At 40.7% G+C, this 11,758-nt stretch overlaps 1 protein-coding gene across 1 annotated transcript; it reads right to left on the bottom strand.

Annotated features, from left to right (window-relative positions):
- On the bottom strand, window positions 1-5,274 carry LOC139459231 (uncharacterized). The gene is made up of 3 exons (XM_071240683.1): window positions 4,276-5,274; window positions 3,186-3,349; window positions 1-581 (listed from the first exon to the last, which is right to left on the bottom strand). The coding sequence occupies exons 1-3, from the start codon at window positions 4,902-4,904 to the stop codon at window positions 22-24; spliced, it is 1,353 nt and encodes a 450-aa protein (XP_071096784.1). The 5' UTR covers window positions 4,905-5,274; the 3' UTR covers window positions 1-21.
- Between the last annotated feature and the right edge of the window lie 6,484 nt (window positions 5,275-11,758).

Raw genomic sequence — 11,758 nt, 5'->3', positions numbered from 1 at the left:
TGAAAATGAAATCAAATGTTTTTAATTCCATTGCCCTTTATTTTGCAATTCCATAATATAATTTAGATATATTTGAGCTTTCAAGAAGTTCACACCGGGACCGTAGTGAGTTCCATCAACACTCCGAACCCCTCGCGTCATATTGAACGTATCAAACATGGGTACATTGTACATCTCCAAAACTGTCTCCATGTATCTGTTGAAGGGCTGGGCATGTTCATTGTCTACCCCTTTCACATTTGGTCGACGCCAGAGACCAAAGTGATGGACCCCGGACCAGAGTAGCTTTGGCCAAGTTCGTTTCTTGAATTTGTTGACCATGTTAATAACAGCCCTGGCATATTTCCCTGTGTCATCTCTGTTGAAGAATTTCCACACACCACACCCAAAGAAGATGATAGACTTTGGTGTATCCCGGATCTTCTTGACATCTCTCATCATGTTCATTCTGTCATAGTTAGCTGTGTACTGTTTAAACAGAGCCCTAACTGTTCCGTTACACAGTGTCGGGGAATAATCCAGAAAGGCTCGACAGTTGTGGGTGGGGAAGACATAGTATCCAGAACACTTTTGTCTCACCTCTGGAACAGAAAGTACACTGATGATTTTGGTGGAAAATTAATCCTCACAGTGTAACAGGATAAAATTTAATTTAATAAAAAAAAATTCATTTGAAGAGAGGCCGGTCACATGACCGCGAAACTGACGTTCATAAGCGAATGAACGACACAATTTGACGTTCATACGTTTTTTCACGAGACTGTGTTCTTGAAATGACGTAAATACTGACGGATTACTTTCACATTTCTGGGAAACCCCTGGGAATTCCCTTGCACGAAAACATAAAAAGCATTGTTTCTGATTAGTTAGACCCTCTTATCTTGAAGTCAGCGTTTTAGCATACATTGAGAAACGACAGAAAGTTTGACTGCATGGTCGTGTAGTAATATTCTCATTTTGACCCATTCTAGTAAACAAAACGTAGACATGCACATCCAGTGGGCTATCGTAGTATCGACTCGATCCGTCTCCGGACTGACAATATCTCTGAATTTTTCCGTAGTATCTATTTGACACGTCTTTATGGTCACTTTTCAATGATCGGCCAACTGATCAATGATGACTAACACATGGAACCGCCACAGGTTCCTCAACAACATCGGTAATCTCTCCCGTCATGTTTATCGACTTTGTTGACATTTACTTGGTGTGGGTTCGAATCCCGGTTCGCCCCGATTATGTTTCTAGGTTTGTCAGCACCATATCCGTGCGCGTGGGTTTCACCGAAGTGGTAAACGTCTGAGACCTGCATCACTTCGGGTTTTCCTCCCATATTAAGCTGACACGCCGTGATATAACCGGAATACTGTTAAAGGCGGCGTTAAATCCAACTCACTCACTCACTAATATTTTGATCAGTGCATAAAGATTGTACCATCCATAAGACTGTATGACAAAAAGGATGACTTCAAGTTCCTAATAGTCAGAACACGGGCGCGGACATTCGCGGTACAATGTAGACTCTAGCATAATTTCTACTGCTACTTAACACTAATAATTAATTAAATAAAACGACGAAATCCTTTCCATATCCAATAAAAATATCTCCATAAAGCAAAGTCGATTTACGATTTTGGCTATATCATAGGCATGTGTTTATGAATCACTATCAAACAGTAATGATACCAGGTGTTTGCCTGAAGGTGAGCGTATCCTGCACATGTAAGCTTAAAACAAACTGTCGCAATACATACACCTCAACACGGACGCTTGGTTTAGTGTGTTGTCAGACATGCGAGAGATTCCACTTGTCCACATAATGATGCGTGGCTGTCTACCATACATACACAAGAAGGCGATGGGAACATTGATCTTCTATTTCAAAATGAATTTGTAGTAGTGAGAATTGATTAGGTCCCGGGCTTGATCTAATAATCGACATCTCACACGTAAAGGATATATATACAAGATGCAATAGAACAATTATACAATGCACAAGATCATATTAATTAATTTAGCTGATGTAACTCAATATGACATTGTTTGCGAAGACAACAGGTCCCTATTTTTTTTTTATTGATGATGTATTGGAAAAAGGGGATCTTGGGCTTTAATATCTTATATTTTAAATGCTCACATTTTAGTCTTATGATTCATGTAATAACTGCGTTAAATATGTGGTTGATGAAAAAGGAAACTACAGTTTTGTACAGTCATCTAAAGTCATGTGACATAAACTATATTTTTATGGGATTCTAAGTGAGCAATCAATCACTGGAGTGTCTGGTCCAAACTCGATTATTTACAGACCGCCGTCATATAGTTGTAATATTGCTGAGTGCGGCGTTAAACAACAACAAACCAACCCTTGAGAGAACATGGACGTCATGCGAACCAAAATGAATATAGACTCTGTAGTTGTGCGTATCAGTATAGATTTAAGACAAGTATCACATAACTACACGGAAATAAACAAGTTCAGAAATATCATTCATTAAGAAAACAACAGTTTTAGACATGATTAAAAACGGGGTATTTGACACCATTTGTAAAGGCTTTACCCCCATGGGACCTCATCGGGAATTACGTTTTTCACGCCCCAGGAGGTTTCATCTCATCACCACCTTCAGCTGTCTGCTGCGCTTGTCATGGCATCTGAGTTACATGAAGTATTCACAGTCTGTCATGTTACATAGCCTATACAACCTGCTCACCTCTCAAATTTCATTTGAAATATCCTGTATCACTTTTATCATATCGGCGATATGTTGGTCTACAAACACATGTTGCATTAAGACCATTTGCAGAATTTTTGTCAATGTACGACGATTTTCAAACCTTCAGTGGTGATTTATTAAATATTGAAATAATTGATCAGACACACATTCTTAAATGACATGGTAAACGTCCTCATGGTAATATATATAGCCAGTTGCGGACACAGATCGAAGTCATGTTCAGCAGACACACAAATCAATATTGTTCTTTTAAAAACATAGGGGCGGTCGGGTAGCCTAGTGGTTAATGCGTTCGCTCGTCACACCGGAGACCCGGGTTCGATTCCCAACATGGGTACAATGTGTGAAGTCCATTTCTGGTGTCCCCCGCCGTGATATTGCTGGGATATTACTAAAAGCGGCGTAAAATCAAACTCACTCACTCAATGTAAAAAAATAAAGTCCTACCAATGGGTGCATCAGGTCTCAGTCCACCATGTTGATAGTCTCCCTTGACGATAATGATGAAAGCCAGGAACATCTGCCTGATCAGGGAGTCACCGTAGAAGTGGTATGTTCCACCCCGGAGCAGTTCACACGCTGACGTTGACGTGAACGTCCGCACCTGACATCTGAACATTGACAACAATAATTCATAATTCAACTGTACAAACAACATGAATAAAGTAATGCCCCTACACTACAATGATGTACAATGCAATTGATTGACCGCCCATCACCTGATTATCTGATTACTCATATCATTACGAACGAGCCGCGATTGCTGTTAGCCTTTCGAATATATCATGAAATCTATATTTTTCGAGGATGTGAGTAATTGTCATTGTATGATGGGCAATGAACCAATGAGGATGAATGATCAAACCAACACCATGACAGCACCGACGCGAAACCAGCATCATGAGGTCTTTTTTGGATGCGACTACGAAATTACGTCATATAACGTCAACGGACCAGTCAGCTTTTGGAATCAATATGATGCCACATATGAGCTACACATTTAATTACTTCAGTCAGTCTGTTAACATCTGTATCAAAGATTTGTCTAAACGGTGACTTGTGGGTTAAAGAAACAATCTCTTTTCCCTGGTTCGTCCCATAGCAATATCCGTGTGCTTGACCCTAGGTCGAACTGCAGATTCGCCTCCATATGATTCTTTGTTAAATTTGAGGTGAACAATTCACTTGCCTTTGCATGTGTTTGTGACGGTGTCACTTCTGGGACAGGATGCGATAACCGTTTCGCGAACATTTAGTATTATCACTATTTGAAAGTGGATTACAACACATGCTTATGATATTGTCGGAATCGTACAATGGACATATAGTTATGGAAAGGGATTTTTCGCTTATATTACAAAACACATCATTATCTCTCTATATATAGAGGTGTAGAGGTGTATCTGGTGGTGTACAAGAAATACGTGTTCATAATTGTCATCAGAACGTTTGATGCCTGTATTCAAACGAATGATTCTTAGATGTGGTCCATTTTAATAGGTCTCAAGAATAGATATAACCTTCACTAACAACCTACCTAGCATCAGCCGGGGTCCATGTTGAATATTCAGCATGGACTTGACGCCGCAGATCGTAACAGTGATCACAGACACATTCTTCAACTGTTTTCTTCTGACATACGTTGTCATAGCAACAGGGGGTACCCCCATTTGGCTCACAAAGCACCCGGAACCACTCACTCGCCTTATCGGGCAACATCCATTGATAGTAGGATATGTTTCCACAGCGTTTATCCGGCTTTTCGAAACTTTTATCATCATTTAGAAAAAAGAGACCATGTCGTAAAAACGCTTCAATGTCTTCTCCCTCCCTCGCCGTGAGAGGCCGGGTGACCCAGGTACCAGACAGCATATGCCCCAGCACACTCGGGCACGACCCGTAGGCTTTCTGCTCTACTCCTGCAATGACACTAAAGGGTGTGTCACTTCGATACGTCATATAGCCTATTGTGATTGCAACTAACACGCCCAAAAAGAAAACACGGTATGGCGTGATCACTCGCCTCACGCTGTCTGCATTAAGTTCACATCTGCACGGACAGCGGAAGGTCGAGGGTTCGATCCCCGACCGCGTCATACCAAAAGACGTTAAAGTGTGGTTCTTGTTGTTACCCTGCCTGGCACTCGGCATTGAGGGCATAAACATGGACCAGTCGGCTCGGTGTCAGTACACAGTGGGACGTCCATAAGCTCGAGTATGGTAGCTCAATATAAAAAATATTCCGGAATTAGTACAAGCAGCCACACACATACACAATGCATGTGCATGCACATCGCTATATAACGGGACGTTAAACCCCGTTTCACCTCACCTCTCTATTGACAAATGTACCCTGACGCTGTGAATCACCCACACAATATGACTTTTCAGCCACTTTAAGCAAACACATTTCAAGCTCTCACTACAGCTACACTTCACGCTTGATCTCCCATTCAGAATCACAGGAATATCCAATCTTCATTGTACATACAGAGTTGTCCCGTCCACCAATCAAGAAGCACAACGTATTATCAGAAACTACACTGTATCCATGGAAGTGTCTTACTTGTACTTCGTGTTGGAGTTTTCAGATTGTCTTCCTTGAAAGTTACCATGCTGAATAAAACCACTCCAGACTGAATAATACAACGAACTGCCACCAGCTCCTTTTAGCTGTGGTTTGTGTTCACCATACATATGTCAACCAACGCACATTGTCATTGTGTTAGAACCCCAACAACCTTTTGGTTTGAATGAATAGTACCTGAATAGTTTATAACAAAATGTCATTCATAGTCAGTGTGAGTGTAAGCTGAGAGCTGGCAACTATATTGTAATCTGTCCGACCTTTCCCGTACATTGTATATGGTTGTTCTGGAATGTTCGTGTATGGTCTTATGTCACTCGTAGGCATTATCATACTGTAACAGAAGTCCCAGTAGTAATAATAATAATGATAATCATAAGAAGAAGAAGAAGAAGTTTATGTTATGTACCTCACGAATGGATTTTAATGTCACTGGAATGTTCATGTATTGACCTCCCCGAGCGACTACTTGTTTTACTTAAGTCTTTAATGAATTTCTGGTCAACTCAACTTGAGATGTATTCGCAGGTGCAGGTGGTAACTTCGGAATCCATCTTAATTAGAAGTGGAATATTTCAGGGCGATTCTTTTAGTCCTTTGCTTTTCTGTTTGTCATTAAATCCTTTAAGCTTTTTGCTTAGCGGTGAGGAAGGTTATCCCTTTGGACCTCCTCAGCACAGACCCCCAACAACCCTTACTCACCTCCTTTACATGGATGACCTTGAGGATCTATGGAGGATCTACACTTAAAAAACACATTCTCATTTTCAAGTCCTTTTCTAATGATATCGGATTGTAGTTTGCACTCGACAAATCGGTTATATCGGTCAGTTCGTTATAAGCGTGTTCGTTATAAACGTACTTTACTGTATATACAACTCTTCCTATATCTAATGATCAAAGCAGACATCTTGCCCTGATGTGCTCTTTCCATTGTGGGGCGGTCGGGTAGCCTAGTGGTTAAAGCGTTTGCTCGTCACGCCGAAGACCCGGGTTCGATTCCCGATATTGGTACAATGTGTGAAGCCCATCTCTGGTGTCCCCCGCCGTGATATTGCTGGAATATTGATAAAAGCGGCGTAAAACCAAACTCACTCACTCACTCTTTCCATTGTGTTCGGGCGGAGCTATAGCGTTCTAAGTAACATTGATCTCGCCCGGAAATTAAGTGATGTTTCGTAAAATGACCATATGGTATTCAAATATCGAGACGTTTCTTAAAAAGTGTGTCTTCTCAAATAGCATCCTCATCAAGTTCATGAATGTCCCAAAGCCAAATGTTCTATGTATTATATAGTTTCTTTATAACCCATGTCCTACCGTCACTGAAGGTTTTTCCGACATAAAATGGTAATTTTACTGGAGTGAAATATCGATTATTATTTTCATATAACTATAACACATAACAAAATAGCACATAATAATTTCAGTCTGCCTCGACGACATTTCTGAGAGTAATGTCATGAAGATTATCAAAGATATATTTACTACATTGGACATTGTCGTTTCTTGTCAAAATACATGTTTACCTGACCTGAAAAAGTTGACACTTCTGGCTTCGTGACATGTTTGTTGTTAAACGCCACGCTCATATACATTACGACTGTTACTATAACAGCTTCCTGTTCATAATCAGAAAAGAACAGTTTATATTTCTCGAGACGAACACCAAGGTGTTACTTCAGTGTGAAACCAAAAACAAAGACAAGGCACACAGTTAAGAAGTGTATAACATTAAAAGTGAGTGAGTGAGTGAGTGAGTTGGGTTTAACGCCGCTTTTAACAGTATTCCAGTTATATCGGAGTGTCAGCTTAATGTGGGAGGAAAGCCCGAAGTGATGCAGGTCTCAGACGTTTACCACTTCGGGGAAACCCACGAGCACGAGTATGGTGCTGACAAACCTAGAAACATAATCGAGGCGAACCGGGATTCGAACCCACAATCATAGGTTTCTGGCGTGCCTAAGGGACGCAACTCTGCACAGCGAATCACGGCGCCCTAGACGACTTGGCCACCCGTGCGCCCCTTTACAGCATGAACATGTTTTAGCAATAAATTGATAAATTGTGAAGGATTCTTTACTTCAGATTTCGGTGCTGGGAGGGAGCCTCGCGTCTCCACTGAGAACTGCATTGTCTGCATAATCGTTCCACATTTGAACTACTGTTCCAGTGTCATTTGGTAACGTATGGTTATTAGATCTACATTTTACCTGTGGGTACTCCTGGTTTGAATTGGTCCCTAACAACTTATGCTGGTTGTATGAGGCGAAACAAACCAAATGGATTGAGAGGCCAGGCTCGCTGACTTGGTGACATCGTATCCTGACGGCGTTGACCGTGGCTCACAATATCAATCACGAGATTGTCTGGTCCAGACTCGACGTAATACAACAATCAAACAAACACATCTTAATTATAAAGGATACATCCTCGAACAAGGTAAGCGTAATATCAAATCACGTTTTTCTTTACAATATATGCGTACATTTTATTGACTTATTATTCTCACAATACTAGTTTCGTTTACTTCTGATATGTGAGTGCTGTGGAATTCGACTTAATTTCAATGGCTAGTGTGATATCTAATATTACTAATAAATTCAGGCAAATGCAATAATGCTTAAAAATCCTTCTCAGTTATTGACGGTTACACGACACACGTGTTTTAGCAAAACGAATCGATCAGTGGATAGTGTTACATCAGCGGCTGTTGTATAAACTGGTATCCAGGGCTGCAAGAACAAATAAACTTTCTTCAAGAGTACAACGCTGACTTCAGTATATGTCGGTTATATCAGTGGAGGAATATCAAAGGATTGTCACCAAGGTCCAAGAGCATATAGGTAAGATTTGGTCCTATAGTATTGAATCCTAGATCCTAGATAATACACAGGCTTCTAAATATTTGATCAACCAGGCGACCGTTTACCTATCACATCTTAAAAGGATAGGTTTCCACTTTCCAGACCTTCCCATTTTGAGTGAGTGAGTTGGGTTAACCGCTGCTTTTAACAATATTACAGTTACATTGTACATCGCAACGTGTCAGCTTAAAGGGAGGAAATCCCGAAGTGATGCAGGTCTCAGACGTTTACCACTCAGACGAGAAACCCACGACCACGGGGTATGGTGCTGACAAACCTAGAAACATAATCGGGGCGAACCGGGATTCGAACCCACAAACGTCGGTTTCTGACGTGCCCAAGGGACGCAACTCTGCACAGCGAATTGCGGCTCCTTAGACGACTGGGCCATCCGTGCCCCCTCCCATTTTGAATCAGCCCGGGTACCTTCATTTGGTATTGTACCCATGGCTAGCAAAATGTTTATCTTGAAGCTTCCCTAGTGCGCCTCCTTGTCCATGGGTATTCTGGTTGATAAGAAGACTGATATTGTCGATTCGTCACACTTACATTGATAATATGTCTAATTTGGACATTTTAATACTAAAATCAAATATGAGGAGTTGTGTATCGTGCCAAATATCTTCACAAAATTACATGCTAGTACTTTAAGGGTTTTTTTCGGAGAAAAAGTTCAAAAGGACAGGGACAGACAACACTACACCAAACGTTAACTTTTGGTTATAGCAAGATGATAAGAAAGGGAAGACGATACCTTCCCGCCAGTGCGACACCATTTCCTTCATTTTGCACCCGACATTATGAGGATAAACATTATTGACATGACTTGAAATATCTCATTACCTATACAAAATAGCTACATGGACTTCCAGTTTAATGAAGTTGACCTTTGAACTGCCCTCATTAAACTAATTCATGTAAAACATAACATTTATGTACTCATTACTCTTTAAGTCATTAACCATTTCGTTCGTTCGTTGTTTAACGCCACACTCATCAATATTCCAGCTACATGACGGCGGTCTGTAAATAATCGAGTCTTGACCAGACAATCCCGTGATTGACATTATGAGCATCGATTCACGCAATTGGTGAGGTGAGGTGAGGTGAGGTGAAATTGGGTTTAACGTCGCGTTCAAGATTATTGCACTTAATAGCGACGAGCATGCACGTGTGTGTGTGTGGCTGCTTGTACTAGTCCCGACTAATGCCGATTTACAGTGCTAGCTCACTGATATACCATGCCGCAGTTTAACATGAATACCCCACTCAGGCTCCGAGCCGACCAGTCCTTGTTTTAGCCCTTGATGCCGAACGCCAGACAGGGTAACAACAAGTACCATCTTTTAACGTCTTTTGGTATGACGCGGCCGGGGATCGAACCCCATACCTTCCGCTCTCCGAGCCGGGCGGACGCTCTACCACTAGACCATTTGTCTTTGGATCACCTTGAACACTATTCTATTCTCCTGACACTGACCTTGTTGTGTTACATACTTATCAAAACCCAACCATGGTTCTGTCTTTGCACTAACGATCCAAAAGCCGGTTTGAAGTTTCCCTTTCCCAGGTAAAACCAAGGGAAAACACTTTGCTGAAAAGAATCGTATTGTAACATTATATCATGACGACAAAAAACACAAAAACAAAATGTATGTTCATTTAGTTCATGGAACATATCAAGATCAATAATTGTTTCTCATATTTATGTGCAATGAACTTGATTATTATTTTCCAAAAGAATAATTGTCACATATTGAATAAGTGGGTAAATTTATGTCACTATCTATGTTTATACTTTCCCACCCTTAAAATGGCAATATACACTGTAGATACCAAGGGATCTGTAAAGTGTCATGCCTGTTACATTATATCTGCATTTAAAACTTGTCAATAGGAAATACTGGTTTTTGTCTTCAAACAAAACAACATCACTTGTTGGGCTAAAAAACGTTGGGTTTTCATTTGCATGCCATCACAATCTTACAGTGAGTGAGTGAGTTAATATTTAAAGTCACATCGGCAATATTTCAGCCATATAGTGACTATATCAAATTAGACAATACATCAATTAAGAAGATAAACCTGTCGACAAAGAACAGTAAAAGTACTAGATTATCACAGATGTCGGTTTAAATCTAGTAAATGATCATAAAACTTCACAATTCATATAATACAATACATTACAATACAACGTAAAATTGGGCTATAGATCACCAGCAACCAAAAGGTAGGTCCACAATCTTACAGCTAGTGAACAGCGAAAACAAGACGAGTAACGTTGTATGCTTCGCCGTTAGGATGTTAGACGTCGTGTTTACAGGTGTTGCGGGGAACGTTAGGCACGCAACTGCGTACAGGACGTGGACAGATTTGATGTTGGTAAAGTAATGATGTGGGCAGCCATCTCTTACATTGACAGAACAGACTGGGTGCGTGTTCAAGGGAATTGAGCGGCACAACGTCACATGGATATGAAGTTCTTCGGCCACTCGCCCTTCCCATTATGAAACAAGCGGACGTCATTTTCCAACAAGACAGCGCCTGGCCTGTCATGCCCCTCCAGATGTCCAGATTTAAACCCAATCGAACATTTATGGGACGCACTGGATCAACGACTGCGAGCACATCAGCAACAACTACAGAACCTCCGTCAGGTGACACAAGCACTGCAGGAAAAGTGGCAGAACATACCCTAGACCACAATGTGGAATCTTATTGCTTCCGTTGATGCCTAACACTTTAGGCCAAACAATATATTGAGGGCTTTCACCTTGAACATATATTGTGCCATATGGAACCAACATCAATGAGAATGATATGTGCCAATTTTGATTACCATCTTTTGATTTTTTATATGATCTATAAAATAAAGATCTAAATCACCTTTGCGTTTCTTTATTTGCAGAGTATATTTTTATTGAGTTTGCAAGAGAGAAAGTACTTCAAAGGAGGTCAGTGGTGATTTTGATAGTTTGAGGCAGCTGGGTTTGCTTGGGGATTTTAAGCAGTGTGGATCAGTTACACCAGACTGCTACTTTGGCCACAGATGGAGTTTTTGTAGACCAGTTATTAAAGTCTGTTGTTAGTGTTTGTGTCAGCTAAAGGTAACAGGTCAAGCCCATTACTGTTTTTGGGGATACCGGTGCTCTATTTTGCCACTTTCTGAGGAGTCATTAGCGAACTCGGGGGTCTTGTTAGAGTGAGTGAGTTAAAATTTAACGTCACATCGGCATTATTTAAACCGTATCGGAGGGTCTTGTTAGAGGATTTATCTGGTTGTTGGTATCCATTTCGTGAATTTGAGGACTGATTTGTCCTCGTTGCCCTTAATGGGATGTCCTCCGATCTTTGTTTAGCGGTAGTGAGAACTAAGATCTGAGCTTACTGAAAGTAGTTTCCGCTAGGTAATTTCATTTGCACATTTATCCAATCGTGACAGTTAATATTATATAAGTTGATATTATTGATTTATTGCATCAATAACAATAACCACTATTATTACAGTCGATTGTGAACATGTGGCAGTAGTCAAGGTCATTAACAATAGCCACCCTCGAAATAGA

The sequence above is a fragment of the Haliotis cracherodii genome, unplaced genomic scaffold (assembly GCF_022045235.1).
Source record: "Haliotis cracherodii isolate W230 unplaced genomic scaffold, xgHalCrac1.p SCAF_13, whole genome shotgun sequence".
NCBI lineage: Eukaryota > Metazoa > Mollusca > Gastropoda > Lepetellida > Haliotidae > Haliotis > Haliotis cracherodii.
The sequence above is the reverse complement of the archived record's forward strand: the minus strand, read 5'-3'. Positions and strand labels throughout refer to the sequence as shown.